This window comes from Cydia pomonella, chromosome 3, assembly GCF_033807575.1.
Source record: "Cydia pomonella isolate Wapato2018A chromosome 3, ilCydPomo1, whole genome shotgun sequence".
Classification (NCBI taxonomy): Eukaryota; Metazoa; Arthropoda; class Insecta; order Lepidoptera; family Tortricidae; genus Cydia; species Cydia pomonella.
In genome coordinates, this window is record NC_084705.1 from 10,626,968 (window position 1) to 10,651,719 (window position 24,752).

The 24,752-nt window shown below is 35.7% G+C and overlaps 1 protein-coding gene across 6 annotated transcripts; it reads left to right on the top strand.

Annotated features, from left to right (window-relative positions):
- Positions 1–2,077: 2,077 nt before the first annotated feature.
- LOC133516042 (microtubule-associated protein tau-like) lies at positions 2,078–24,528 on the top strand. Of its 6 annotated transcripts, XM_061848755.1 has the most exons (10): positions 2,078–2,220; positions 10,251–10,386; positions 13,487–14,915; positions 15,053–15,096; positions 15,316–15,475; positions 15,618–15,823; positions 15,938–16,123; positions 16,471–16,503; positions 17,615–17,785; positions 18,121–20,476. In XM_061848755.1, exons 2-10 carry the CDS (start codon positions 10,363–10,365, stop codon positions 18,184–18,186), a joined length of 2,319 nt encoding a protein of 772 aa, XP_061704739.1. In that variant the 5' UTR covers positions 2,078–2,220; positions 10,251–10,362; the 3' UTR covers positions 18,187–20,476. The 6 variants fall into 6 exon arrangements, with proteins under 6 accessions (XP_061704739.1, XP_061704737.1, XP_061704741.1 ...); XM_061848753.1 differs by lacking the exons at positions 17,615–17,785; positions 18,121–20,476 and adding an exon at positions 22,379–24,528; XM_061848757.1 differs by lacking the exon at positions 17,615–17,785.
- Positions 24,529–24,752: the final 224 nt, after the last annotated feature.

The window sequence follows — 24,752 nt, forward strand, 5'->3', positions numbered from 1 at the left end:
GACACTTCCAAGGTGCTAAAATGTGTGTCCAAAGTGGTAAAATGTTGAACAAGATCTAGTAAGTAGATTTTTTTAAATATGTCATAAATGCTACGGAACCCTTCATGCGCGATTCCGACTCGCACTTGGCCGCTTTTTCAAGTTGACAACTATTAAAACGAATCAACTCGTCAAGTTAGTGGGCAATTTTATTTAAAGTTATACACAAGGGACCGCTACATATAGTTAGAAATTTTATTCTGGCGCACCTGCCCCCTCCCTGATCCCCCTTGGCGACGCCCATGGTTGTACAATACACTTTTTTTTCAGATTTTTTATTAATGTTATTTCTACTCTTTCGATTTTAATACGAGAAAAGTGTCCCAAGATTTTGATTTCCATTACGTTATCATTTAAAAGTATGGATATTTTGGGACAGTTTTTTTCCTCCTATTTAGAGTCTAAATAACATAAAGATACCTAAAAAAAGGTGTAGAATACTTAAATATAAAGAACACACCCATGACTTAGGAACAAATATCTGCGCTCATCACCCAAATAAATGCCCTACCGAAATTCGAACCCAGGACCATCGGCTTCATAGCCAGGGTCACTGCCCACTAGCACAAAATAAAAAACGCACGCCGCCGCTATTTACTTTGTGCCACTAGACCAGACCGGTCGTCCAGTCTATGTAGGTACAGATTTATTATGGCATAGGCTATATGCAACTATGTAGTAAGTACTGTCAAACCTTTAGCCGTACCCTTGTTTAAAAACTATTATTTCCCGAAAGTTGGCAATAATTATTTAAATAGGTTAGCAGGCCAATTCGAACGTACACTGATATCGATATACGTTATCGAGACGCACGACATGTAAATAAATAACATGATTTAAATATCATTCTAATCTAATGTCACTACGTTTGTAGGTTGGATATAAATTACAAGTACTTACCTGGTGGTACATACGGTACTTACATAATGTTGTACATTAACTGTACGACAACAACCATAAATTAACTAAGCTCTAATACATATAGGTGTGTCGTGCTACCTTACGTTTTCATCGTAGATATTTTATTGACCAATTACACGTAGTGTAGTTAGCTGTAGGAAAAACGACGTCGCAAGTGATTAATTTCCAACTTTACAGTCATACTTCACCGGTTATTTGACTTCCGTGAGTTCAAAATGCCTTATTCGAATAAATTGCCTAATTGTCTTTTTGTTGTTACAGGTAAATGGCTGAGGTCAAGTGCACAAGTTCACGTAATTTTGTAAGTAAGTAGTTAAGTATGTTTGACTCATCTCTAATGACAACTTTGATCGACGTAACTTTAGTCATGTTCTAGTGGCATAAGGTACAAGCAAGAAGTGCGGTGAAGATTTCTTAAAAATAAAAGTAGCTTCAAAGGTCAAGTTCAAGCGACGGCAACTGGCAGAGTTGAGTCATCTCATAAGACTCTTCACGTCACAAGATATTCGTGGCCCAAGTCAAAAGTCATTGAAGGTAGATCTAAGCCATAACAACTAACGACGATAAAACGTGACTCAAATGGAATGACTCATAAAATCCTCTTTTCGGAATTCGTTATTGCTCTTTTGTTTTTAGTAGAAGAAAGTTTTCAACTACGTTTCGAATGTTGGACATTTTGTCTCCCTCGCATATGCTACTGTATGAAAAAGGACAGCAATACATTTAACTATCGGTAAAGGCTTGAAAGGAGAGCAAATAGGTATTCCTTAGGCAATTGTCCGATGGTGCGCGCGCACCATTTTCAGGGCGCAGGACACACCCTCGTGAAGTGTTATGAATGCATAGACACGTGCCAGTGCAACAAAACAAAAATAAAAGTAGCTGTAATAACGGCATGCTACTAATAATTTTAATAACGGAATTATTGTTCTATTCTTATGAAGTTTACCCATAATAGAGCTGTAAAAAATAAATGCTCCTGAAAAACTATAAAACGTATAATTACATATGCAGAAGCATTAGTTAATTGAATTACTTAGTTACACAACCAGGACTAAGTTTAGACTTAAGGATTAAATGTGGCTGTGCCGTCTCTATCCATTTAGTTCGTCTTCCCGTAACTTCAGTCGCCGATAGAGGCCGACACATCAGGCACACGGAGTCTCGCCGGTGGTACAGCGGGTCGCGACCCTCCACTAAAATATCATTGGCATAAGCTACTCCATTACTATAAATTAAACGTGACTTCTTAATCGCCAGGTAAGTGTAAATCTAGTGTCAATAAAACTGCACCGGCACTGACCAGGCTTTAAAATAGTTCCGAAACACATCGAACATTCTAGTACTTGACGTTCGATATCACTCACGTTGACGTAAACAATGTAGTTATTGGATAAATTTACGTAAATATCGATCGAGCACTCGCTTATCATCAGTTAGAGCACTGTCGAATGTTCAAGGGTGGTTTAGTTATTGCTTTGTGTAATTGTATTGGTACCGAGTGCGGCACTAATTACCATTTTAACGGGTTAAATGGGAATCACCAAGATGTACACATAATTACCAAAAAATAATCAAAAAATACGTTAATCTGTATTGATGAATACCGGTTACCCATGGTATTGTAAGCATATTACAAGCAGCTATACAATCAATAAAGCTTGTAGAAAAGACAAGTAATATTTAATTACGTATCGTACGTCAATGCCGGATTAATGTCAATGTGCTAGGTGCGTCAGAATTCTAAATTTACCGTTATTATCCACTGATAAGTCGAATTGCGTCTTATTGAAAAGGATAGATTGTAGCTCCTCACAGAGTATGTCTAGATACTAGTAACCTTTGTTGTCAGATATTATATCCTGTATGTCGGATCGTTTAATAATCTGTAGATAAATGGTATCAACCTACATGTGCGAACATGAAGTTAAGTGCAGTTACGTGCAAGCGTTGTTTTTCGTTATACATATGTCTACAGAGATAAAATAGGAACATTAGGAACCTGTCATGGCGGATGTTACATTCGTTAGTGAGTCAGGCACTGGACGCCATCGCCAGCTATCCGTGCTGCCGGCAATTGGATCACTTGACGAATCGCACGCAGCGACACCCACGGCGCAATTAACCACTTTTTGGGAGCGGACAGGGATGAACAAACTACAGTAATTTGAATTTATTGAGCGCCTTAATAGTACTGTAGGCGGTGTTTTGGTGTTTAAGAGAATTAATGTAAAGCGATGTACCCAAATGGGGCTAATTTGTCTAGTTATCTAAAAACGTATTTAACCAGTACTAAATTTGTAATTACTACTTATAAGTAACTTATTTTCTTGGGACGAAACAAAATTATAAAATACAATAAACTTAAATAACAAATAGATAAACTACCTATATTACTATATAAAACTTAAAACAAACTTATAAATAAAAAATGCTCCTAATCTAAATGGTGCTCAGAATATTGGCAGCGTTACCCAGTAACAATTCAGTTTACCTATTTGGACAGTACATATACGTATTATTGTAAAGTCCTTCGTTTGATAGACTCCATCTAATCTAACTTAGCATCACTGACTTGAACAAGTTGAACAGAATAAAGTAAGAAGCATAAACGTCATATTTTCATAGAAATTTGACATTAATTAACTATTACCACACTTTGTCATTCCAAATGTCATGCAGAGAATGAAGGGTAGGTAGTTAGCTACCCTCTATAATGCAATTAGCTTGGTCCGACCGTAGTACATTTTTATGTTAGTGGGTCCGACACTCTATTTGTAAAATCTCTATACCTACACCCAGGAACATCAGAACGTTGCCGAACCTAAATGAGATGGGATAAGAGACTAACAGGATAAGGGGCATGTAGTTTACCTACATTGAAGTAATCGTTGTTTCAATTGTAAGACAAGTCTCTGTCACTGCTGCATGCTGTGAGGGTGACGGTCGTTGTAAGGGTGACTGACTCAAAGAGCGTTGACCTATTTCGGATTTCCTCATTTATTATTTAGGTACTTGTACTAGTTTTTCCCGGTGTTACTGATTAGCATTAGCTACTTACGTTTTTAAATGTATTTAATCTAATTACGTGACACGATACTATACTCAATAATTAACATTGGTACTTACTTTATCTACGATATGCTATTTTGATACATCTTCAATTTATGTCCCTTGGGTCCTTCCGTGATTCTACATGTGGATATTTTTAACATGTGGCTTAGTAGGGTTTCGAGTAATTACCTACCTAGTATAAAATTACTAAAGGTCAAAAGTGTAAGTACCTATAATCAACGCGCTATTTTAAAACTACCCCAACACATCATGAGCCGGTTTCGCCTTCAGATGTTGTATGGTTTCACAACCGAAGGGTTAAATAACTTTTCAACAAAAAATATACATATTTTCTGACGGAAACCCATATACAAACAGGTCTTTCCTCAGCATAGGTATAAGTTTTATTGATGAAATGCAGTTAAACACGGGGAAATTTTTATTTGCTTTTTACCTAGAAATTGCTCGTTATCGCGATGAAATGTTCCTACCTGCTACGTAATGTTTCAATCGTAACTAATTCGTGTTTTAAATTGATTAAACCATGTCACCTACGAAGGTTTCTTATTACAGTTATTACGTATTATTTGCCGCACGCACAATTCGACCTATAACACTTTTAAGAGGTTTCGAATAGTTTCGATGTGCCCGGCATTATTTAGTTAGTAATAGCTAGTAATTAGTAGAATAATGTTTGCCTGATTATGAGTAGTAGGAATAGGAAGACCATATGTCGTATATAACCTACAATGGTTACTTAACCTACCGTAGGTATAACCTAAACTTTTCATATACTTATTTTAAAATAAACGCTCAATTGGTCATTATAAGTAGGTATTATTATTTGGTTCAAAGTGATAATCTAGGACATTCGACTACTCTATACAGGTCTAGTGTACTTTAACTATAAAGGCGAAAGCGAAAGACTTGATCAGAAGTATCTATACTAAGTATAATTGTGTACAGCGCCATCTATTGGCAAAATGTTGGTTACTTGAGGACAATTCTCTATCATGTGAACCTATTTCAAAAAGGTTAAATTGCAAACTGAATTCGGTAAAGTTTTTTGTCAATTAAAAAAAAGTTATCAAGATAGAGGTCTGATTATATTTTTCCTGTACTATTTATAGTAATGTTAATATTATGTCAAAATTTCATAATTTTTCTTCGGTAAACTTCGGAGATAGGGGGGGGGGGATGATATTTTTTTTCATATTTTTTTTTCCACTACAATAAAATTAAAAATAAAATGTTTTGGAATGATCAATTTAAGCTCTTTCAAATGACTGAAATGACTTGACCTAGTCACTAGATTTTGAAATATTGCCCCCTCTTCACATTGGGCATTTTCCATAGTTATGTTATTAAAAATCGTCTACCTGGCGTTGTCCCGGCATTTTGTCACGGGTCATGGGAAGGCTCCCAGGGTCCGCTTGACAACTAATTCCAAGATTTGGCGTAGGTACTAGTTTTTACGAAAGCGACTGCCATCTAACCTTCCAATCCAACCCAGAGGGTAAACTAGGCCTTGTTGGTATTAGTCCGGTTTCCTCACGATGTTTTCCTTCACCGAGAAGCGACGACAAATATCAAATGACATTTCGAACATAAGTTCCGAAAAACTCATTGGTACGAGCCGGGGTTTGAACCCACGACCTCCGGATTGCAAGTTGCACGCTCTTACCACTAGGCCACCAGCGCTCATCCGCTGGGCCACCAGCGCTCATCCGCTAGGCCACCAGCGCTCATCCGCTAGGCCACCAGCGCTCATATACTTATGTTATTACATTTTTTCATTGGTAACCTATTCCAAATATCGATTTGAAATTTGGAATAAGTTACCCATTAAAAACGCTAACCCAGACACATTGAAAGTATTTTTTTTTATAACATAACTTTAATAACATAGTTAGATAGCTTAAGTGGTTCTCTTGATATTTAGCGATGTGACAGACAGACAGACGGACGGACGGACAGATTCGCACCATAAGGGTTCCTTTTGTACCTTTTTGGTACAAACCCCTAAAATATAATATACTTACTTTTTCATTTGTCATTCTCTGAAAGTGGGTCATTGTTGTTCTATGGAGTTCATTTTACTTAACAACTGCGTTTTTTTCACTTTATTTTACGAGAAGCAATTGAAATTTGGTGATTTTTCTGATATTTAACTCCCCGTATTGATATATTTTTTAAATATTTCTTGAAAGTACCCTCATAAAAGTTTATACATAGTCATGTTTTTTTAAACAACAAGTGGTTTACTTTTCTTGTATTCGAAATGAAAAGTTGGGTGTTTAACTCGGGTGAAAGGCATCATTTCATCCCCTGGTTAATAATTTATTATACGTTTTTTTTTCTGCACTCTTCATGAAAAAGTAAATATTAACTTAGTCTTGGACAAGACTCTTAGCTAAGTTGATATGTATCTGCATATCTTTAATTGAAAATGTGTATTTCACATACGAAAGTGAGTTTAGCTAATTTATTTACTTATTTCCTGTTTAAGAATAAATTAGCCAGGAATGAAAGTTCGGAACCCGTTCAGACGAATTTCACAAGAATCGGGTTGCAAAATTAATAGCTGTGGGGATTCCGTGTCATGCTGACTTTTATCGCCGTAACAAGCGATTAGGTAGAGCTAATGGCTTTTAAGGGCATATTACTAGCTACACGAGTATGTATATATATCTATTTATCCAATAAAACTTGCATAGGTAGTTACAATGTTTATAGGAAAGTTTTATTCAATCTTTAAGAACTGATAGATAGGTACATGCATCAAAAGTAGCGGATAAAATAACGCTTCATAATTATCTATCTACCATTCTGTAACGGTTTATCAAAAAGTGATGTCTTTAATATATAACAACTAAGACCGTAAAATATATACTTTTGAACGTAAATTTTAGAGATTTATCTATATTTGGAAAAGTTATCCAGGATGTCAGATACTTTTGACGCGTTGTTTCATCCGCTACTATTGATGCTGACTGTACATCGATATACTGTTTTATTGAAGAATAAGTGCCTAGACGTACGATGTGGCGTGACGTGTTTGTCGATCAACTATATGGTACCGTGGAATATACATAATACACACGTTAGTTCCTATGAGAAAAGACAGGCAGACTATCCATCTCTTTTTACCGCGTGACTGTAAAATGTTACTTAGACAATTTCTCTTCTAAATTATTTGAATATTATAGTAATGATCCCTACAATTATTAGAAATGGAAAATAAAAATAGAGTACACATAAATTATTTGTTCTAATTTTATTTTAAAAAATTATTCGCAGAATTTTAATAAGTAGTAGGCAACAAAATTGTTGGCGGTTAGTTGCATACACACTAAGTTGTATAATTATGAGTATGTTACTTAATTCATCTATGTATTATTGTCATTTGTATTGAATCTTTACAATGTATCACCGATAGGAAAATAAGTAAGTAATCTAACTAAATATTAGCTGTCTGTAACTCGCGTAAGTCTTCTAAACTTTACATCACATTCATTTCCAATTTTCCACCGACATTCCATTTGACACGTTTGAGCAAAACGAGGTCCACACTGGATCCGGCGGTCAAAGTCCTGTCCCGACACCACTTGTATTTACGTAGTTCCTCAATAAAATGGAGTAAGGCTTATTTTTACACGCCTTTGTATAAATGTCCGTCTTCCGACGCGATGGCAACTTGCCATATGAAAGTATATTTTGATCAATATTCATAATCGAGAACGCTCGCTGGTTTTGCGAGCTACCCGGTTCGCTCGGGGTACATCTGGATGGGCTCAGCCTGCGGGGGAGGTGTAGGCGGGATATCGTGGTGGGGTTTGAGCAGCCAAGGGTCGTTGGCGCCCTGGTGCGGGCTGCCGTCCGCCTTCTTGTCTGACGGCGTCAGGTGCAGAAGGGGCAACTTCGTCTTCGGGCACACCGGCGGTCTTTCAGCTTTGGGTTGCATTGCTGTAACACGAATATATTTGAATTAATACTTCACACTTGAAGATTAAACCAATCTGAGATAGCATTTACATCGCGTACCGTAACATATGAATTCGCACAGTTGTTCGTATTAATCGGATAAAAGGAAAGTTTCATGTTTCGCTCGGCAACACGGTTTGGTGATATTTTCTGCTAAGGGTGCGAAGGTTATTAAAACCTTTTATTTGAATACTGTGCCTCAATTACATATAGATAAAAATAAACATACTAAGTATATTAATCTGCTGTCAGAATGTCGAATCGAAAATTAGAAAGCCAAAAAATCATAAATAAAATAAACGTACTTGTATAGTTTAAATTGATGTTGTCCAATCGACGACTGATAGCGTCGACGCCGTTGACAAACATTCGCGTAATCACTGTAATCACAAGACGGAGGTTTGATACGAACTGCGTTCTCGTAGATACCGGCGCGTCTTATATCGAGTGGCCGGAGGCTGAGTCACTTGGCAGAACTCTCCGAGCTCCGCGTCACGGCGACCACTGACGCCACGTTCTTATGACGCTCGTGTTTTCATGCTTCTTCTTGTGCCTAGCACTCGACTGGACTGCATTTTCGCATTGACAGATTGTGACATCAAATCTTAAATACGAGTATGTCCATTCTAACAATAAAGCAGTCTCCATTTGAAATTTTGCATATTGAATCGGTAATTTTGCCACTCTTTAAATAAGTGGTCATGTCATGAGCTGAAAAAAAAACCGGTCGATATTACCCTCTGGCCCGATATATAACACAAAAAACCACATCATAGGTACTTACAGTGAATACTTACACATACGTTTAATTATCTATAATAATAAACTGGACATATTAACTCTCTCCGCTATATATTGCCTATAAACATGTTCATGAACGTTCTAATATAATATATTAATAGGAAACTTTTATGACTTTTATGACGCTCATATTATGAACGTACTAGTGCATAATATTACTGATCATAATAAACAGCAAGAGGGAGAATGCGTTCTAATTAAATTATTTATTTATTTTAGTTTTTTTTTCTTATAATTTATGACCTAATATTTAGAGTGATCAGTTACTTAAACTTGTATCATATTCATCCATTCTGCAGTCATAATAAAATATTAGTAAGAAGAGAGTTCGTCTTAGCTAAACTTTCTTTCGGTGTAAGTGCGTGTAGGTGTATTTTGACTGATTACTCTATTTGTGTTCAAAACTTTCCCCTTTTTGTATATAATGACTACTTCTTTAAATCGTTTATCGAAGCCCTACGTCGCGTTGATATTGCGTTTAGTACCGATAAACGGAAACAGGTGATGTGATAAATGCTATCTGTGTAGTCACGCTGTCTCGATAATGAAGAGGCATGCTCAGTTCTCGAGAAATGATGTCGCTCTAATTGGGAATAAGTAATATGATTTTAAAAGGACGATTAAACTACACCGATATGATGTAATCACCATTCTATTTGAAAATAATCAAATTTCATCCTTTATTAATTTTGGAACGCAATATGTTTCTGTGAAAGCATAGGCACTTAATGAAGCCTTGAAGGTCAGACCGGCCCAACTAGGTGCTCCCAAGGGTGCGTCCGGTAATTTACAACTTAGGTTTCACGGTCAAACAGTAACATTCGTAATGTGTACTTAGGAGTTACGGTTATTTTTAGTTATGATACTTTTTGTTAATTGTTGAAAAAAATTACTTAGTAATCTTATTGTTAACTATTATGTACGGGCTTTGATTATTAGTTATAATAACTGTTCACTAATCACTAGTTGACGATTTACGAATGCTATAGCACTCAAGAATTTCTGTTACACGTGCACATACAAGCCGCCTTATTCATAAACATCTACTAAAGTTAACAAGCCGCTAATAATCGTTTGTCACTTTCCCACGTTTTGGTATGATGGAAAGTGACAAACGATTATTAGCTGCTTGTCAACTTTAGTAGACGTTTATGAATAAGGGGGTTAGACCTCGTTTTAGGGGTTGGCTTTACAAAGTGTAATTAAATCGTATTTATTAAAAACGTCACATTTGCTTTTAGAAGTCAGACTCATGCTTCAGGAATCATTTCACTATAAATACTATACGTAGGAGCACTACTACATTTGCAATTTTAATCAAAACATTTCACTGCCAAAAATATTTTTCATATGGCTCAGTGTGCGCCAATCATTGAACCACGAAAACATGTTTTATGAGCAACAGTAGTCTTGCCTTGCCTCAAATTAATATGTTTTTATTGTCTTTATAGTTTCAAGGACCTATCGAAATAGGCGGTCACCTCGTCGACGAAGAAATGATGACATAGAAATTTTACAATTAAATCATTGTTTTGTCATTAATAACAAATTATTTAGTCAACAATGGAGACTAACAACGTTAACCGGGTAAGCCAAGGGTTATACTAGCACCTTGAGCACACAAAATGTTCTGCACTTACTTGTACACGATCACAATTAATGAGGTAAAATTCGTTACTCATAAACTCGTTTTCTATATGTGCGTGCCAGTTCAGTGTGAATCAAATCAGTAGTAGTAATGTTTCGCGGCAGCCTAACAAAACGAACAAGGCACGCCTTTTCGGCGCCCTTAAACTGTTAAGTAATCAATTGAACTCCATCGCGATACGTTAAACGAAACCACCATGACGTCCATGACTCGAGCAACTATTACTGACTTGTGGAAAACTCTTTCGCAATTCCGACTTTTGTAATAAACATAACCAATTAACTATTAGAAACTTTTTTCATTTAGGTGCTTTATTGGTATTATTAGATTAGCTTTTAGGGTTTTTATTTCTGGAACGTGAGGCGTTTTATACCGTTTGTACCTATGGTTGAAAGCCATAATTTTGTGATCATAAATATGAAATGTGGCATATTGTTATTGCCAAGTTTTACAAGCTTCGGATGTAAAATTTGACGAGCGGTATAGATATTCGAGCACGCGACAAATAAATTCTCTGTGAGCTCCTGTAACGCCAAGGAGTATCGATTTGCGTCTTCAACGATAAATATAACCGAAAGAATTCGGTATATCTGAATAAAAATATTTTAGTGCTCCATTGTAAAGAACGTGATGTATTATTTTACTGTGTCATTATACTTTGCATAGAATAAATAAATAGGTATTATTGTTGTGCGAGATATTAAAAGTTTTTGTTTAGCTATCAACATAATTTTTTATTTATTCTTAACACAGTATCAAATCGCATTGTTTTTTTGTAATAGGATTTTGTTCTCTCTTTACTATGAGCTACTATAGGGCCACGTGTTCTACCTACATGCACTTTCTGTGTTTAAAACTTTTTCATTAGGTACCATTTATGTATACCTAATGAAGTTGAAGTCTAAATATCTAATTTGGTTATACCTAGTTTTCATAAAAAAGTATTAGTTGTATTTACCTACGAAATTCGTTTTCGTCATCACCACGAAACAGTAAATAAATATAAACATATGAAGCTATTAGAAGATATTTTGGTGTACCTATATGAAATGACAGAAAACGTAACAATATATTTATTTTACCAACATCGCTGACTATAAATTTTAGTAAAGAATAGCTCGTTGACCCAGTAGCCGAGTTCGTGACAAGTTGCGTCTATCTATCGACGTCATTGGTTGATACAAAGCGAGGAGCATACTTACAGCTGTGTGCAATATTTATGATAGCATAATATCATGAAAATCGGCTTTTTTACTAACTTGCGGAAATTCGTATAAAAACGTTGAACCCCACGAAAAAAATACAATTGTGTACTATAATTGTAATTTAGTATCTTGTCTATTATTTCCAATCAAACCTTTACATCTGAAGCCATGTCATTGATGTCATCCAAAAAAACAAACTTTTCTATAAGACGATCTTTGTCGAAGAGTATACAAGTGGTCCATCATTCGGACGTTGTTGCTTATTTTTGACCGACTACCTGGTTTGTCATGGGTGGCACTATCAATACTCTCATTTAGAGCCTCAAGCAAATTTCCCCTAATTTACATTTTCTTATGTACTGCTATTATATTGCACACAACTGTACCTACGTATATTACCTACCTACCTATACTGATCTTAATTAAATATGAATAAATATGGATGCAAAACTAGATTAATACCATAGTTAAAGACTTAGGTAATGACGAGAAGAGACATAGCACCATGGCAGTACCATAATTGGGTACTTGACACATGTTGAATATTATAAAATAAAAAAAAAATGCTAAAATAATTTCATTCATTTTTATTTTTCTATTTATAGAATATGAACCATCCATTATAAAATGGAATTTAGAAAGACATATTGAGATTATAAAAAAATACAAAACTCCAAAGACTCAAAAGAATATCTTTTATTTTTATTTTCAAAAAGAAAATGGTACCATTCGATTCCTTACATTATATTGAAAAATAAATTGTATGACAACTACATACCTAAACGCAATATTTCAGGGTGAAAATAACAATTTTCTTGATTTTCCATACATTTAGGACAGACTAATGTAATGTGACGTCACATTACAATATCATTTTGTTATATAGGTACTTATATAGAGGCGTTTAAATCGTCGAGTGCGAGCGTCAGACTTCCTAATTTCTGACCTTGTGTTGCATAAATGCCATGACTCATATAGACATTTGATCCCCAGGGAAATCAAAATCGATTGACATTATTTACAAAAAACTGTCAAGTAGCCAATTAAGTAAGGTATACCTATGTAGGTAAGGTATACTTAATTACTTATGGTATATTATTTATATCTAGTTAGTATCTTAGGATAGGTAAAAAAAGTATAATAATTACCATGTACATGTACCATTAACAGTAATTTGATTGAAAAGCCAGTAATTGTTATTATATCATTTTGTTGTTGTGGATGTGTAGCAAACTGCATGAAGCAGTTTGTTTTGATTTTGGAACGCGTCGCGGCGACGGCACCGACGTCGCCGCCTCGTGCCCACGCGAGTTTCGCCTTCGTGCTCTTATTCCTCATATACATTACTTGCCAAAATCGCCAATGTTTAGGAATTTTCCGATTTATGAATTGAATCAAAATTTGGTACTTTAAAATTAATGTCCTACCCACAAAAAAAAAATAAGCCCTGTGTTGCTTCTACATGCAAAATCTAGGTACTCCAAATCATGCAACCTTTATGATTCACTTTAGTAAAGGAAGGCATCATGGTACATGAATGTGAAATGATGCTTTCCATGCAAGGCCTGTAATGCGGTAATTCTGCTTTTATCTGAATTAAAATCTTATCATTGGAGATCTAAGAAACTTTTGCGAACTAAATTAGGTACTTACTGGCGTCGTTGAAACTAAAAACTAACTGATACCGCTTTACTTCAGTTTCAGTTGCTGAAGTCTTGAAAATGTTAAGCTTACTAGAGACTTTGTTTTGACGTTAGAGTTTACGTTTAATTTTTATCTACCTAATATTTTGTAAAAAGGAGACAAATTGCTTAATTTGATATTATTTGTTAAGGCTCAAACGGAGAATCGACCTCCAGTTACCGGCGTAGCAGGGCCTGAAGTGCCAGGGCCCGCACAGTTTCCACCACGTCCTCCACTGAACCGAGCCGATTCACGGTCAGCCTTTCCACCAGCTTCATTGAGACCTGCCGCTCCACCTCAGCCTCAACAAAGACCTCAATTTCAACCTGGTGGACCAGTTGCAGGTGCAACCCAGTTTGCTCCCAGGCCTGGTCCTCTGCCTACACGTGGTACAGCGCCTCTTGGTCCTCAGCAAATTCGACCTCAACAACCGCTGCGTCCTTCTGGTCCTCAATCATTTGCGCCTCAGCTGGGTTCCAGGCCACTTCAGTCACCTTCACCAGTTCAGCCATCGCCAAGAGGCCTGCCACCTACTAATCTACAGTTTGGCCCTAGACCTACACTACAGATTGCCGGTGCAATCACGCCCGACGGTGCCAGGCCCCCACCACAATTGCCACAACAATCTAATAACGGTATACCTAAAAACGGAACATTTCAGAACCCAACTACTGGGCCACTTTCACGGCAGTCGTCTCAAGGATCTTTAAAAGGCCTAGATATTTCAAACTCAATTCAAAATAAAACAGCAAATCTGGATAACCAAGGTATAATCACAAACCCAAATGACAGTAACCCAGAAAATGGCACAGATGTGCTGGGTCCAAAAGGAAGAAGTTACAGTATTGCAGCAGCTCCCGGAGCGCCCAGCCCACTCAAGGTTGAAGATGATCGGAGAAAATCTGTCAGTTCTATTGGAGGCACATCACTGGACTATGCCAGTCGAAGTCCCGGTCTTGGGCTAATACAAGAAGGAAAATTAGACAGTCAAGAAAATGTACGTAGTTCATTAGGTAACATAAAACCTGGATTAACTAATGATCCCAAAGATATGATCGAGCGACCGGAGTCACGAATTTCCGGATCAAAAATGACCGAGTCATTTATAGGTACACTACCGACTGCAATACCGAAAAAGAAGTTAGATGATGATGATGATGTAGTTTTGCAAAACAATATAACATCAGCTAAAAATGTTTCGGAAAATATTCCAAATCAGACCAAAACTGATTCATTTGATCGTTCTCCATCTTTGACACGCAGTGATGATTCACCAGAACTGAAGCAAAAGACGAGCCCAAGTCCAGTAATATGCAATAAATCACAAAGTGTTACTCCGGAACCACAGCGACCTAAGACACCAAAAGTAGAGACAAAACCAGAAGCGCGATTTGAACAAAGCAGAGAAGCAAAACCAGTAGTAACACCGGCACCAAAAACTAAATCTCCCATTCTGGATGCAAAGCCTCCTTTGGCTGTACACAAGCCCACAGAACTAAATATGACCTCAGCTGCACCAGACTCCAAAAAATCTATCACACTCAAAAGAATAGCTTCTGCTCCCAAATCACGTCCTAAAGGTAATAACCTAAAGGTTAACTGACATGAAAATCTATAGTTGCGCTTTAGAGATGAGTCAAAATTACGCATAGGACGCATAATTTAAAATATCGCACGTGCAACATGATATATTAACATAGTTTTTTTTTTCATACAGATGGTGACAACGACAGTGGTGTGGATGAATCTACCCAAGGAAATGTATGTATTTTTATGTCTTCCTCACGTAATGAGGTAATTAATTATCAAAATTACAAATGGATTAATTTAATTTCGAAAACGGAATTGAAATACATTTTTGTAAACCCAAAAATTTTAAGAATACATTTTCCATATTAAATTTCGATATTTTGGAAACGTTGTCGACGGCACATCTATACTTAATCAAAATATTAACATTTACATTAATTTATTGCCTAGGATCTCAACGGATCTCCTGGGTCTCCGAACAAGAAAACTGCGAGCAAGTTACCCACTAAAGAAAAATCAAGCAGCAGTCTTAAGCCAAGCCTTTCGCGGTCATCTAGCAAAAGTGCGACAGTCAAAACACCAGAAAACCCACAACCTACTGAAAAAAAGAGTAAGTGATATAAAAGTTAAAGCTGAAATTATATTATATGTGTTATAATAATTTATCTTTGACACGCTTAAAAATAAAATGAAAATAATTACTTTGGCTAAATTACAATTCATAGAGCCTAATGTAACTATTCACTTTTCAGAAGTCCCTATGAACAAGATCCAAGTGGGAAATGCTCCATCGCCAAATATTAAAACAGTTAAATCAAAGATTGGATCTCTGGACAACGCGACGTACAAGCCGGGCGGGGGTAAAGTCAAGATAGAAAACAGAAAGCTCGAATTCAAAGCGACTCCTAGGATTGCTGCTAAGAATGAAACTTATACTCCAAGCGGTGGAACTAAGAAGGTAAAATAGTTGATAGGACTATCGATGAGTTTTATGTGTCAATGAATAAAAACGTTCAGGATGTTCTGGACGTTTGATAATAAATGTTAGTCCTAATTTAACATTTTCTTGCAGATTACAACTACAAAATTGGAGTGGAACGCGAAGTCGAAGATTGGATCCCTAGAAAATGCTGCGTACAAGCCAGGCGGTGGAGATAAGAAAATTGAAACTGTGAAACTGGACTTCAAGGATAAAGCCAAGCCTAAGGTTGCATCTACAGTAAACATAACTCACAAACCTGGAGGCGGTGCCGTTAAGGTAACTTAAGTTTATTACTTACTATTCAACTACTTATACATAAAATAAACTACTTATTAAGGTAATTTCTTTGTTTATCAGAGCGCAAGATTGTAGATCAAATTCATTGGTCAGCTTTCGGTATAACGAGTACGAGTAGATCGACAGTCACCCATTAGAGCTAAATAGACAATGAGATAGAATCAGAATGTAGGTTTTGCAAAGCACTGTATAATCAAGCATGTATGTAGTTGTGAGACTTAAGAGTTTGCAGGGTTATTTAGTTTAGATAAAATTTAAATTCTTATCACCGCCATTTTGTGTCTATTGCATAAAGTTAAATTAAAATGTACTACGATATTCTTTAGCCTACAGTGATAGCTAAGAAAGGGACGAGAGGAGTAAGTAACAAGTACTTATTTTGCACTGGTTTACTGATCTAAATGTGCTTTCTAGCAATATGTGAGTTTATGTAATGGCAGGTCACAAAATTGGAGGTCACTTATTGCACTTGTCTGTTTTGTCTGTTGTGACATGTATCACTGAAGAGTCACGTCGATAGAATATGATAAAATTGTCCTCAAATTAAAAATGTTGTTGTTGTTTTGTAGTATATAAAATGGCAGTTACGAAGGTGGAGGGCATCACATAGACAATAATCAATTTATCTTTCCTTAAAATGTGGAGAAAAAGGTCAGTTTTGTGATAGGTCAGAAGGGTGTTAGTGAACTTTTGAGTTATATTCTGTTCTGCGGTACGCGATGACTTGTGCAGAAACCACGGATACGTTTGCGGCTGCCTTTCACTGGCTGTTTTTCCTTGCGCTTTAAGGATTGTTTAGAATCTCTTGACGATGTTAATTATTACGAGCAAATTCGCACAACACACGAGGAATGAGAGAATGATGGAGTCTGCTGCAATAGTCATTTTTTTAAATTGTGTTGAGCAAAGTTAACACCTTTTCTATTTATAAAATCGATACATAAACTTATATCGATTCACGTGAATATGGTCTACATGCATGCAATGTTGTTTAGTATTTATTTATGTTTATGTTACTTCACTGCAATATCGACTTGAATAGAAAAACAGGATAGAATTCATAAAATGCACATACAAACCAAAAATGGATTATCACTTGATAATAAATGGGTGAATCAACTTTTTTTGTTTTGTTATCCTGTCCCGTTGTCCAAGGGACAACAGTGGCACAGTTTGTTTGAAGAGACGTTGTATGCCGTTCTATTAACATGCTTAGTAGGGGGCCCATTATGGACATTGGTTATAACGACCACAAAAACGCAAGTTTAATTCATTTAAGTACCATAAAATCAGTATTTCAATGAACTTTTGTCCCCTGGACAACTAATCGTAACCATGGCAACGAGTGACGCTAAAAAGTTGATTCTCCCAAATAATCATATCACCAGTCACAGATATTTATCCTTTCTGTACAAATCATTTTATCAGTTTTTTTTAAATATATATTTGCACATACACTTTTCCGAACAGATCGAAAATCAAAAATTGGAATTCAAAGCACAAAGCAAAGTTGGATCTATGGACAACGTTAAACATAAACCAGGAGGCGGTGACATTAAGATCTTCGACGACAAGGAGTACATCAAACAGATGAGCGGGCAGTCGCCCTTGCCCGGCAGCCACACCCACTCGCGGCAGGAGGTGAGGCCTTTTCCTAAGTGTGGGCCTTTCGTTCTACTTTTTCCTCATTTTACTTCTCTTGTTTTCCTCATTTCATTTTGTGTTTGGTGGAGGATTTTTACTCACTCATTTGCTTTTTGTTTGTTTTTGTTTCAGCCAGAATATGTTTACACATTTTATTGAAGGGTAAATTATTTTCTGCAGACGGTTAATGTTTAGTAATGTGATTTACATTTTTTTCATATACTTTTGTTTTGTTTTTGTGTGTTATTAACAACTAAACAGTTATTTTCTGATTCATTTGAATAAATAAAAACAAGGGTTGAGAAATATTGACGTGTATCATTCTGCTGCAGAGCCCCGTGCCGCCAGCTGCGCAGACACCGAAGTCCGATGAAAATTTGAATCAGCAGCAGTGTTAAGCCCATTGTTGGAGAGTTCCAATTCTTCTAAAATACTAACTTTTATAACCAACAGTTCAACATTTTTGTACATTTTTAACTTTGTTATACTTATACTTTTTCACCTAGCCATTTTGAGTGATTAATGATTATATTAAGTATCGACAGGCAATTCGAATTTTTGAATTCAAATTGAACTTTTAATCGATGTCAATAATTTGTAGCATATCTTTATTTAGACAATATATTTCATGTTATAGTATACATGTTATTAGACTGGCTGTTAATGTTAAGCGAAAGGAACCTTTCCAGTAACAGTAATCCAATTTCCTGATATTAATGCAAATAATCATGAGTGCCAATAGATACATTCTATACCTAAGTCTAAACCAAACTTTTAGTCAGTGTTTTAATGTCCATCAAAATGTGACAAGCGTGTTATTTTGTGTATTTGTTGTATTTTAGCCATATTTTGCACTTACCTATCACTTACCGCTTAGTCAAATTAGCCGCACGTAGTTACATGTTTTGTTGGGTTTCTATATAAGTACTTCAGATTCTCGGTATGTGTAAGATATGGTACCTATTATTAAGTGATATTAGTACCTATATTATTATATCTATATTTTATGTTAAATGTAGGTACGTAGGTCGCAGTTCATGTTATCTGTTATCACTGGATTTGTTCATTTCTAAACGTGAAGAAAGTAGATAGTGTTAGATATAACTACGCTATCTTTTGTTTGCAAGTAAATAGGCACCTAAGTATTATTTGGAGTGTGAGGATATTTGAGACTGGATTCTTGACACAGCGACTACACCAAAAAAAGGAATGTGTATGCGACCATCTATATCAGGGAGGGCTATCACTGAATTAATATAAGCTTTTAATTACTGCTGTGCTTAATGCTGTTGTAAAATACAAATTGCTGTGAAAGGAATATGCGTGGCCCCAAGATTGACTGACCAGACTTTGTAACTAGTGTAAAAGTTTTATAATTATTATTACAATCATTAAAATGTGATTAGATGTAGATAGCGAGTGTATCTAAATTATTACGTAAATGAAACCGTCGAGACGCGAATATGCATTATGTTATATTTTATGGCGTTTTGGTAAATGGGAGAATCAACTTTTTAGCGTCACTCGTTGCCATGGTTACGATTAGTTGTCCAGGGGACAAAAGTTCATTGAAATACTGATATTATGGTACTTAAATGTATTAAACTTGCGTTTTTGTGGTCGTTATAACCAATGTCCATAATGGGCCCCCTACTAAGCATGTTAATAGAACAGCATACAACGTCTCTTCAAACAAACTGTGCCACTGTTGTCCCTTGGACAACGGGACAGGATAACAAAACAAAAAAAGTTGATTCACCCAAATGCATTTGAATAAATATTATATATTTCAGTAAATTGATTATTTGGCTGGGTCATATAGGGTGATTCATGAGACCTGAACAAACCTAACTCTACACACTCAGTGGATCGTTTACCATCGTATTAAAGCATTTTTTTTAAAGTAAAACAACCACACCTTTTGTTTTAAATTATATGTTAAGTAAAGGTTGAATTCTCTTCAGTCATGGTCACCATACAGTGCCTACCTAATTAATAAAGAGAAAGCCTCTTTCTCCATTTTAATTATAGGGTAACCATACACGCATGCTTGTCGTAAAAAACACACAAAAAAAGTTTTCTCACTAATTCTGATACGAAACAATAATTTATCAATTTTATCATTGACTGAATGTTACACGTCTCCTGAATCACCTGTATACAGATTTCCTGTTCTTCATATATTTGTCTTTTGTTCCCAAAAGTTAAGAAAGTTGGTGATACAAAGATCCGCATTTTTTTACATATTAAATCGAGATCGGTTTTGAACGATCGAAATACGTCACAAGCAGACGTCATGATCCTTAAATTTCGGGCACAAAAGAGGCAAATTTGTTTTGAACTACGTGGGATATAATTGTATTATTTTTCGGCAAATATTATATAATACATAAAATTCGATCCATATTCCAGATTTAGGAAACTTACACCGCTAATGTAGCATTAAAGTTTCTGGCACTATTATTATTATTTTTTATTTCAATCCGTTCGTCATAGAAATATGCTTGTAATTCTTAAAAAAATACGTTATTAATTTTTTTATGTAAGTATATGTGGTGTTTGATAAAGTTGTAATTCTGATTGAAATAATAAAATAAATGTACTCAAAATTTACAAAAATCTAGTTTTGTGAAAGCAAAAGATACAATGTAACAATTATTACGAATTAATACAACTTAACACCAGAAACTTGTTTCATTTCATGAATTTCATGATCAATAATGTTAACAGACAGTGTACATACAATTTGCAAGTTGTGTTATAGCGATTCACAGATCACCGCCGACGGCAACAGGGTGTCTATCGCAAGGTGCTTGATTCTAGGCAGCTTAATTCAATTAACTCATTAAAACTACCTGGAATCAAATACCTTGATATAGACACTTAGTAGACAGATAAGCAGTAATTTTTAATGTAGTTTATTTACTTGGCAAACACTTGCACACGCACACGCCTAGCCGATGGACGCCACCAAGTCATGGTAAGTTAACTTATATTCTTATTATTTTCTAAAATAATATGACTGAAGGAGCACTTGCCTCATCTTTTGTTAGCGTAATAAATGCGTTTATTATTGTCTTAAAATTCGCTCACATCAAATACCTATGTTCCCTTTTTCTGTACCAAGTAATTTAAGTAGCTACTTATCAAATATTTATTTTCCTCCAGTATGCTCGGAAATGTTCATCTTATTGAAGCAAAAATAGTACGGGAAGTTCTTCGTTATGATCAAACTCAAAAAAATTCAAACCATTATTGTCGTGTTTTAGCGGACAGGAAGTTATTACTGTATTGTTTTTTACTTTTTAAAAACATGTATCCAATAAGAAAAACGCAAACAGCCAATTAATATAGACGCGGGCCGCGTCTACAAGACCCGGTCAGCATCATTTCAATTATTTTATAGAGTCGTGTAAGACCGTCGTGTATGATCGTGCGAATACTGTTTAATAAAATCAAAGACTATAACTTTTTTTTTAAGGATCTCATGCCTGTAAATGCAGCTATTTTGCACAATTATATTGAATGAGCGAATACTTAATGGTACCTACTGAATGGCAGAATAGTTGTGCCTTTAACTTTTAAAAAAATAATTAAAGAGGAAAATTGTTTTTGACGTTTTTGGTGTGAAGGTTCGATTTGAGTGCTGGTTGATGCTTACATTATAATTATTTTACCTGATTTCCTCGCATGTTTGGAGAAAAGCACTATATATATGCCTCGGCAGGATAGAAATCGAAATTTATCCACGAATTGCCCTTGCCCGGCCTCTGCAATAATGTAGGTACTATTTCTACTGTAACATTTTTATTTGTCGATTAAATGACTGCCAGTAACATCGAAATAACTTCATAATTCATAATTAACGTGGTGCGCGGGGACAGGGGCCCTTGATGTCTTTAGGATCGTAACAGCAGTGTTGTTATGTTACGAATATTCATACAATATGCAACTGTTGTTTTTTTACTGACTTGGCAAAGATCTACAAAGTATTTGCTGCTGTCTTAGAAAAAAAAATTGTGTGCAACGGTGCAACGGTACATAGGTACCTAATTAGGTCTTAACATTCAAAGAATATTCAAGGGCCGAAGTTACAAGATGAAACGAAGTTGAGCTCGTTGAGTCGAACTTCGTAATTCTTAAAATGCTACACGCCTAATCCAAATATGCTATTACCAAAGTATCTAAAATCTAACAAAAAACAAGATTTTTAGATGGTCTCTACTCGTAAGTTGAAAAAAAAATCTATTAAGTGCCGTATCTAAAATTATTATACTTTTGCTTACAAATAAACGTGCCTTTTCTTTATTACTATACTTTTTCTTCTTGCTTAGTTAATTTAAGTTGTATCTTCTGGAACATGAATTTTGCATTGTGCAAAAAAATGCTTGCTAAGTTTACATTATTACCTAATGTAATTTTTATGACCTATCTTATCTTTAAAGGGCTGGTTCTAGAGCCTGGACAAGTTGACACATAGGGAGGCATACATCAACCTAACCCAAGAAACATAGTTACGCTGGGGACAGACATTCCTAAATATTTCCTTGCTCTTGAAAATACTAAGTAATGAAAATTAAATGTCCACAGGATCACTATTACATGTCCGTGCATGAGTGGTCGGAGGAGCCACGGCCGCTGACGCGCTGCCGCTCGGCGCGCGCGCCGCGCACGCCCCGCACTCCGCGCGCTCTCTCCCCCCGCAAGCACGCCGAGGACTACGAGGACGAGGACCGTATCATAAGGAACAACGAGAGGAACAGGCGCGCATCCTTGGCGCGCCCAGCTAGCGCCAGAGCTCCAATGCGTTCGGCTTGTGCGCGCCCGACATCACTAGCGCAGCGCCCAGCGTTCACGGTTTATTAGGATTTCCTTAGATGAGTAGATGACGTTCTCCTAATAGAATGATTGACAATTACAATATGTGACTACCAAATGTAACTCACGAGAATGCTCGATTTTTGGGAACTAAATGAAAACGTTGTACTTTCCTTATGAAAACGAGTAACCCTAAATCATTCTACTAAAACACAAAACAAAGAGCACTGAGTCGTATTACTCGTATTTTATTTAAGCGGCACTTAGCACAACCTTAAAACGTCAAAATAAGGGGCTAGCTAACGAGCGACAAGTCACATTTTATACTGCGTGTAATGCTTGACACTTAAGAACATATATGTTGTAAGTAGTAGAGAACACGTAGAAAACTGGCTGATTTCGTTTTAAGGATGGATGGAGCGATTTTACAAAATTGCGATTTGCGAGCAGCTGAATTGGCTAAGGGAGCAACATAGGTAGGTACTTATTGTTAAAGGGGAAAAAGACCGTACTATGCATACCCATTATATATGCGTTGTTCGCTTACCAACTTTTGCAACTAACTGTTCAATACCCGAGGTGAATTTACTATTCAACTCCTCTCCATCCTGAGTCTGGCCAAAATCAGTCATGTAGATTTTATGTTTTATTTTAGGAACCACATTTCCGTCCATTTTCCAAATTTTAAAATAAATAAATACATACCTGATTAAACGCATAAAGGACCATTAACATTTTTAATTTAATGGATAAACAAAAATATAACATTACTGTGGGTAACTATTATAGACTTACTGAATTAAAAGTTTGTATGGCAACCGACTACCGAAAGCTTGAGAGCTTTCCATGTTCATTATTGATCAAAATAAATTAATTCAAGAATAAGAAAAATAGAGAAATAGAGGAGAAAGTTTTCCTAATTCTTATGACCCACATAAGACATCAGTTCTGAAAAAATCAGACTTAGGGCATTAAGGGTTTTCAACCATTCATATTATGCATATATGGAATGCAACCTTCATAATTAATTTTGAGTGTGAGAAAACTTTGAATTCTGAAATCAAATCGAGAATCTCTTCGTTTTCTAAAATCAGCATCAAAGCAAGATATTTAAGACTAGTATCGATTAGTAGTAGAAAATATAATTTTATTACAATGCTTTTATTGATATCAGCGCAGCGGGCACAGTAAAATTTATTGAATTACGTAGGTTCCAAATGTTTAGTATGTACCTATTAGCATCACTAGGAATAGTTGTAGGAATTTGCAGTATGAATTTTATGAAATCATTTTTTTGACTTGGGCCCTAATTAATTTTATACTGATTAGGTTGATATTTCTGCTAGGTAATGAAATTTCAAATCAAACGAAAAATTATTTGACACTTTAGAATGATAGGTTATGTCATGGACACAATATTCCACTTTAGTGTACATTTATAAGTGAATAATTAGTGTCGACTCACAAACTGTTACTCTGATGATTCGAATAACCACCCTTGATCTATCACACGGCCCAATTCGAACAATGCTTATAAGATGTCACACCGATACAATAAAGATCTGTCAGTGTCAAAAGTAACGTTTCTTCAACCAAAAATGTCACATCATTTCTTTTTGATCCTGCTCAAGGCGTTAATGATTTTAACTATTAATTTTATATTAAATTCATTATTTAAATAATTATTAAACTTTAACTGTTGTTTTGGATTGTATTTAACAGCGATTGAAATTATTAGTTTTTCTAAAGCTTCATTGATCTTATATTTTTAAAACTTGAATTAGTTAATTATGAAAACGCTCACTATCACATGTTTTCGGATCTGTCTAGTTATAATTTCAGCTAGCAAGTGTAGTGCTTAGATTGTAAATGTGAAACAACTTATATGGATTGAGCAATAAAGTGATTCACCCACACATGAATCTTGTTAGTTTTTGTTCAAATCCCTAACTGCGGTGATTATACGATGACACGCTGCCCCGCCACGCATAAGAGACGAACAGTCAATGCGTTTACATTTAATTTTAATACTGTACGAGTATAGATCGTGTCATTCACGAAGACGCGTGCCTTGACTCGTAATGTCATGTTATTAAAGGTTAGATTTGACAAATTTGCGTGTCATCGTGGATGACACGAACTATAT

Coding starts and splice junctions, on each gene's coding strand:
- LOC133516042 (XM_061848753.1), top strand. CDS start 10,363: ATGGAGACTAACAACGTTAACCGG. Junction 14,916..15,052: donor TCCCAAATCACGTCCTAAAG/GTAATAACCTAA, acceptor TTTTTCATACAG/ATGGTGACAACGACAGTGGT. Junction 15,476..15,617: donor ACAACCTACTGAAAAAAAGA/GTAAGTGATATA, acceptor TTCACTTTTCAG/AAGTCCCTATGAACAAGATC.